This window comes from Zea mays, chromosome 2 (genome assembly GCF_902167145.1).
Source record: "Zea mays cultivar B73 chromosome 2, Zm-B73-REFERENCE-NAM-5.0, whole genome shotgun sequence".
Lineage (NCBI taxonomy): Eukaryota > Viridiplantae > Streptophyta > Magnoliopsida > Poales > Poaceae > Zea > Zea mays.
The window spans coordinates 36717537-36724787 of NC_050097.1; the positions used below are offsets into that span (position 1 = coordinate 36717537).

At 39.8% G+C, this 7251-nt stretch overlaps 1 protein-coding gene across 3 annotated transcripts; it reads left to right on the forward strand.

The window, feature by feature from the left end:
- Window positions 1-5006: 5006 nt before the first annotated feature.
- On the forward strand, window positions 5007-6960 carry LOC100274854 (uncharacterized). Of its 3 annotated transcripts, none has more exons than XM_008669401.3 (2): window positions 5007-5548; window positions 5641-6960. In XM_008669401.3, exon 2 carries the CDS (start codon window positions 5777-5779, stop codon window positions 6554-6556), a length of 780 nt encoding a protein of 259 aa, XP_008667623.1. In that variant the 5' UTR covers window positions 5007-5548; window positions 5641-5776; the 3' UTR covers window positions 6557-6960. The 3 variants fall into 3 exon arrangements, with proteins under 3 accessions (XP_008667623.1, XP_008667624.1, NP_001142589.1); XM_008669402.3 differs by having other exon boundaries at window positions 5007-5429; NM_001149117.1 differs by having other exon boundaries at window positions 5028-6864.
- Window positions 6961-7251: the final 291 nt, after the last annotated feature.

The window sequence follows — 7251 nt, forward strand, 5'->3', positions numbered from 1 at the left end:
AGCAGGAGGATAACTGTTATTGAGAGATCCTTCAACACTGAAAGCATAATATGTTATTCAGCAGTTGGTCATATGTGTGACCAATTGCATAATATGTTGACCTGTTGTTTTGGCCTGTAGTTTGTTGTGCACCTAGGGGTGGTAATGAGCTCTAAATTTTACACTATAAATTTAAGGATCAGGTCGGATTAGGATTGGGCTCTATGTCTATTCGCTTTTGAACTAAAATTAATTAAGGGCTCCAACAAATTGTGAAGAAACATTTGGATCGTGATCCATTACCACCTGCACACAAGTTTTCTAGTAGCTATGACTGGGAGATTGCTTTTCTGCTACCTGTTAGTTTATGATCATTCCATCATTATGTACTCTTCGCTTGGTTATAGCTAGTTATTTATACCACTCAAGAGCTGAGAGTTTGTGGAACTCACTACGGTTGTTGTATGACACATCTGCAGCTAAGCTGTGGCTGCTTCAAGATAGGAAAGTGACAATTTGTGGAGGGCCTTCAAAAGTGTTTTACTAGTGAACCATGGTGGTCAGTGTACTATCCTTGTACATTAATGTAACCGTTCATCTAAGTTATTTGGAGACTATTTGCCTTTTTTTTGTTGTATAGGTTGTTGCTTATCTTCAGCTGACAGTTATAACATTGCTCACAGAAAAACATGAAGCGATTGGTTTCCGCAATAAACAAAGTGAAAGTTAGCATGTAGAGTATTGCAATACGTGCGGTGCCATTTGAAGTTCTGGTGAGGTTTGCTTGCGATAGAGCTCTTTGGGGGCACTTAGAAGTCAGACCCTCGTGCTTATTATGTTGCTGTCCCTGCATGAAATTATTGCACATGCACAAGCAACCTTCATGCAGACCCATTTTTCGTTTTTTCCAACTTACACCGGCAGCATCTCCTGGAGTTTAGACTCCTGGACGGTCCAACGATATTAAGGCCAGCTTCTATTATCGGGGTGAAAGGGTGAACAAATTTTTTTAGTTAACAGTTGGCGTGGCGAAGTGTTAGGGATGTCAATGGAGCATGTCTCGTTAGTTTGGTGTGGTAACCTGTAGTCGTCCGCTTCTTACATTATGCCTTACATTATGCCTTGTTCGGTTATTTCATTTAATAGGGGTTAGAGGAGATTAAGAGGGATTAAAAGATATTTTGATTTGCAAGGGATTTAAAGTCACTCAATCTCCTCCAATCCATATGAATTGAGATTAAAATGAATAGGCTCTTAAGGCACTTAGGGCATATACTACCTAGAGACCTTGGACTTGGATCGAATTTTCAATAAAAAAAAACAGCTAAGAGGTTGTATGATACAAACCTGAGCTTTTGAATCATAAATACATAGTTAATAGACAATATGTATAGAGAGTCGTGTAGAGGTAGACTTTCGTGACGAGTCCGTCTCTTGTATTTTTTCAATTAACTTCTAGATTTCTAGACCTTATTTTCAATGGGATCGTACATACTCTTAGAGCATCTGCAGAGTTATCTAAAAAAAGTGACCCTGAATATCTATTTAGGAAGTTGCTAAACAGGTTTTGGGAGAGAAAATTTGCTATCCAACAGATCCTTATATCCAGGGACTTAATCAAATTTGAATCTCTGCATTGACATATTCCACCAATCACGTACAGCTCAAAGAGTGCAGGTTGTTCGTTTATGCCAAGAGCCAAGTGCAGCCTAGTGTTAGTGGACCGTTTCTTTTTCCCAACAGCAGGTGATCGGTGGCCAGATATTGTGCTCCAACGTACTGTTGCTATGCATTCCAATCCTTGCTTCCAGCTATTGTTTGCTTCATCAAATTCTATCCAGGATTTTTTCTTCATGATTCTGTGCATTCCAATCCTTGCTTCATAATAGACTACTGTTGTTTGCTTCATCAATTTTTGTTCAATTTTTTTTCTTCATGATTATGTGCATTCCAATCCTTGCTGCCTGCTGTTAAGGACACAATTATATAGAGTTTCACTGCAGAGGCTCGTAACATGTTTGAAAGACAATTTGACGTGTTCTGCTACTCTCTGTTTTAGTCCAATGAGCTGGAGAAAACATTTGTTCCTATACAGACATATCATTGTGATCATGAGTTGCCTTGCTTATTGTAGCAATGAAGACAACGTTACTCTTATTTTGAAGAGCATTGGTAATACATACAGATGCAGCATGTGTACTTGAGCACCTCTATCTGCCAATAACTAAATTCTATTGCTGCAATAACTAAAAAACTCCAACTGAATTGTACTGAAATATACTTAAACAATATGTACTGAAATATACAGACGCACAGATAAGCTCGTGGCGTAGATGTGCTCAAGTACACATGCTGCAGATGTGCTCTGGAGTCGCCAACGCCATCTCGCTCTTGAGTCTGGACACCAGGAGGGCTTGCCCCCGCCGCTCGCTCGGAGTTCGCGCACGCTCGTGGCACATACGTCGCTCGGCGGGTGCGGCAGGTTGGGGGCGGCGAGGGAGTCACACTTTGTCTAAAAAGTTCGTTCTGGAGTTCCAGCTTTGTTGCCACATTTAGGGACAAAATAGGGTTACATACGGATTTTGCAAATTTAGAAACATGATTTGAGTAACTACTGAAGCAACTTTTATGTTATTATTTCACTAACGCCTCGTTTGGGTCATTGGAATTGAATTACATTCTAATAATAGTAATTTTGGCATATATCAATTAAGTTAATTCGGTTTTATGTAAGATATATTTATATACTATTATTAGCAAGATGTTGGAGATATTTATGTGCTATATTTTTACTATAGAGGAGTGAGACGAAGAGGAGTGAGACGAAGAGTATCATGTAAGTTATAGAATAAAAAGAAATTCTACTAATGCATAAAATCATTTCTCACCCTCCACCCCATGAATTTAAGATAGGCTTATATTTGAACTTTAGAAAGTGCTTGAATGTCAAATTACAAACTAAGGCCATATTTGTTTGGGATTATAATCTATGTAGATTATATAATCCAATGTAAATAAGCTAGTGAGGAAACAATCAAGCAACTTATCTGATAAGATTATATAATCTAGCACTTGAGATTATGATAATCCTATAAGCTCATCAAATGGTACTTATTTCAGCTTATTTTTTATGAAAGATCCACTACCCATAGCAAGTACCCATAGCAAGTTAATTAAAATTACTTTCAATTGCTATCTACCTGTCCATAGCCGTTCTCACCCACCAGACAAGTAAAACAACCAAAGGTATTGTTGTATTTGTATGCATATGAATAATAAGCCGAGTCCAAATAATCTGAGCTAACAAACAGCAACACCTAACTTATTTAATCTAAAACAAATAATCCAGATTATATAATCTAGATTATAATTTAGATTATATAATCTATAAGTTGAAACAAATATGGCCTAAATAAATTACTTTATTGAGTGAATTCTAATTCCTCTAAAATGAAGGAATATAAACGCCCCGTAAATTTCTGCTATTGTTCGCAGCGCCTCGACGTTTGATTGTGTTGTGTCGGTGTGCGCATCTGATTCTGAGCTCCGTGACGTGTGCACTTCCGTCATGGTTTGCGTTTCATGATCCGCAGGGATGGATTCAAATTTTTGTAGAGAGACTGAACTAAATCGCAACATTATAGGAGTCTGTTATATAATATATTATATATTGTATATACATTTAAAATTTTAGGGAAGACTTGAGTAGGACTCCATAGACTTAGGCCCTATTTGTTTCCACTTATAGATTATATAATCTAAATTATAATCTAGATTGTATAATCTGGATTATTTGTTCTTGATTAAATAAGCTAGGTGGTGCTGTTTGTTAGCTCAGATTATTTGGATTTGGCTTATTATTCATATGCATACAAATTCAACAATACTCTTGGCTGTTTTACTTGTTCGTGGGTGATAACGTCTATGGACAGGTGGATGACAATTGGAAGTAATTTTAATCAACTTGCCATGGGTAGTGGGTCTTTCATAAAAAATAAGCTGAAATAAGCACCTTTTGATGAGCTTATAGATTATCATAATATCAAGTGCTAGATTATATAATCTTATCAGATAAGTTGCTTGTTTGTTTCCTCACTAGCTTATTTACATTAGATTATATAATCTACCTAGATTATAATCCCAAACAAATAGGGCCTTAGTAGCGGTAGTGGGGTTTGAGACTCGCCCGCCCCACTGCCGGCTCTATCCCTGATGCTCTGGCTATTATAGTGTGTATAATTCCATTAGCTAACTATCACAAGTCGATGTATATAAAATTAAGTTTGGCTGAATGAACCCAATTCTCATGCTTATACAAGCCCATGCATCTCTAGTTATCTTTATTGTTTTTAGATTAAAATGTATTGTAACTTGTAAGCCTAGTATATACAATCGATTGGATTGAGACGTGATCAGATTCTCGATCAGCTCCTGCAGAGTTTGGTAGATACGAACTTGTTTGGTTCAATTCAGATAGAATCGAACCGCTCTAATGGTGGAATATTACACCAATATGATGCATCTATGGTTTCCTAAAAATGATCGAACCTGTGCGCTCGTGAGTCCAACGCTCTCATTCATCTCTTAGGTACGTGCCTCTGTGTCATATTTACAATTATGGAGTAATTATTATACATCTTACGGTCTATGTTTATAAGTACCATTTTTAAAACATCACAAAATGGTTGTATGAACGTGTCATGGTTACAAAATTATCTATTTACACTCATCAACCAAACATAGATTAGAGTCACTTTGTTCTATTTTATTGTGAAACCAAATAAAAAGTAGAACGACTCCGTTTTAACTGACAAACATAGAATGGAGTCGTTCTATCTTTAGAATCTGTAATAGAGTCACTCTATTCAAGTAGCTCTAGAACTAAACACTACCTAACATAACAGTCAATGCATTGGATATATATTAAATTATGCTGATCTGTCAAAAGATTTTTAAAAGAAAAAGGAATAGAAAAGAAAACGATGGGCTTTTTTATTTGAGGCCCATCTAAAAGCCATTAATTAAGGAGAACCCTCCACCACACCCACGCGTTTCTTTACCCTAAGCTTTTAGCTGGTCCAACGAAAGGCACACAGCCCGACAGCCGCCGCTGTTTCTTCATCTTCCTCGCAGCGCCGGCGCTCCTTCTTCCGCTCCCTCTCCGATTCGCGCTCGGCACGCAGGCGACGGCGGCGGCGCTCGTGCTCGGGCTCTCAGCGACGGCGGGCAGTCCCAGACTCGGTGTCGGCGTCAGCGGTCCCCCTTCCGCCTGTCACCAATCGCCTCGCGCCCTCGCCTCCGGTCCTCCGCACACCGACCGGCGCCCTGCGTGCACGCCTCCCGCTCCCCTCCTGCCTCCGGTGGACCGTCGACGGCGCTCGGACCCGGAGGCTGCACTGCGCGCCGCGTGCGACCGGCGGGCAGCGGGAGCCAGCAGCCGCGCCGCTTTGGTAGCGCTTATACCCCCAAATGAATCCTTACCGTCCGCTTAGCTCTTCAGCGCGCTGAAGCGTGCGCTTAGTGCCGATTTTTGGAACCCTGATTGTTGAGTGTTTTGACATAGTAACTGGTATATGTGGTAACCCTATTGCATTGATATATTTTTTTCTCGTGCATGTCTGGTATCCTGAATTAAGTTTCGCACTATCTACTTTTTTGCAGGCTGTAACACATTGGTATTTGAAGACCATTGCAGGTTGTAACACACTGTTATATTTGAAGACCAGTGGTGGGTTGACTTAAAAGCAGGGTTTAAACATCACTTTTGTGATTTGTTCTGCAATATCTTTGCCATATCATGGGGTTTCAGACCATACCAGTCGTACCAGACCTTGTGGTGGATAAGAGTGAGGTTGAAACCTCACAAGTTGCGGGCTCTGATTCAATAGTCATAGAAAGGGTGGAAACAAATCTGAGCAAGGAACCCTTTCTGCTAGTTCCCTTGGAAAATAAGGAAGAGAAAGAGTCCCTTGGTATAATTTGTTATCTTGAAAATAACAAGGTTGATGTTCCTGAGGCCTTCTCTCCAAGGAGAGATATACTTGAATTGTCAATCTCTAGCAAGTCTACTGATGATAGTCTTTCATTGGGTTGTGAGACACCACGTGAAAGCATCTTTGATCCATTTGCTCCAGGACCTGAGGAGGCAGCCTGTGCACCAAAGAAGAAAGTGACTAGAGGTGCTCAAGTTCCACCTCGCAGGAAGCTAAATTTTGATTCAGGTGACTACCCAGTTAAAAGGTTAAGTTTCGATTGCAGTGATTCTGAAGAGGAGGATCAATATATCGAAGTGATTCACAAGATGATCCTGGATCTATTAATTCTAGATGTCCCTCTTGGTGGACAAAAAGAAACTGGAAAGAATGCGACAGATTTGGGCCTACATGGAAGCTGCAAGACACCTGATTCAAAGCCTCTACTTACTGGCATTGCATCCACATGCCCAGATGCACCTTTGAGGCCATCTCTTAAAGCGTTAAAGCTGAGCCCAGGCATTTGTCGAAAGATTGACTTTGACTTCGATGCAGTCAGTGGCTCAGGAAGTCTAAGTTCTTCCATGGATAAAGAAAGTAATTGATCGTTCTGCCCTTCTTGATTGACAATGACAAGTAATGAACTGTGCATTTTGGGACTGAATGAAGCATCGTGATGATCTTCCCCAGGAACAGCTTTAATCTGCATATTTGCATCTCATGTATCAGTATCCTATGCCGTTGTGGCACCTTAGCTAACCCTGATGCTTTGGGGATTATTGCTGATGGTAGACAAGTACTTAAGTAGCAAGCAGTTTATGTTATACATGTAATCTATCTCTGGTTTTCTTTTGTAACTGGCCTTGTGCTAATTACCTCCTAGATTTATATCAGTTGATTCGAGCTCTGACCATATTATTTTGTAAATCTTAAGACGAGACTTATTCCATCTGATTAAAGTAATGCACCCGATGCAGTTTCTTGGTAGCTGTTAAATCAGCTCTGACCATCTGACGCATGTTTGGCCAGTGAATGTTTGCTTGGATGTTCCTCTTGCCATTGCAACATCACTATCCTGTTGCAGTCTTACGTCCGGTATTTCTTTGTGCCGTGATGCTTGGATGTTCCTCTTTTCATTGGGACATTACAATCCCTCGTTGCAGTCTTAAAAGATGGACCAACTCAATTCTTAAAATCAAACTCCCTATTTGTGAAGCATTCTACAAACAAAACAAAGAAAAACAGTGAAAACAGAGTAGATGATAGACTAATTCTTAAAACCAAACAGCCTATTTGTGAA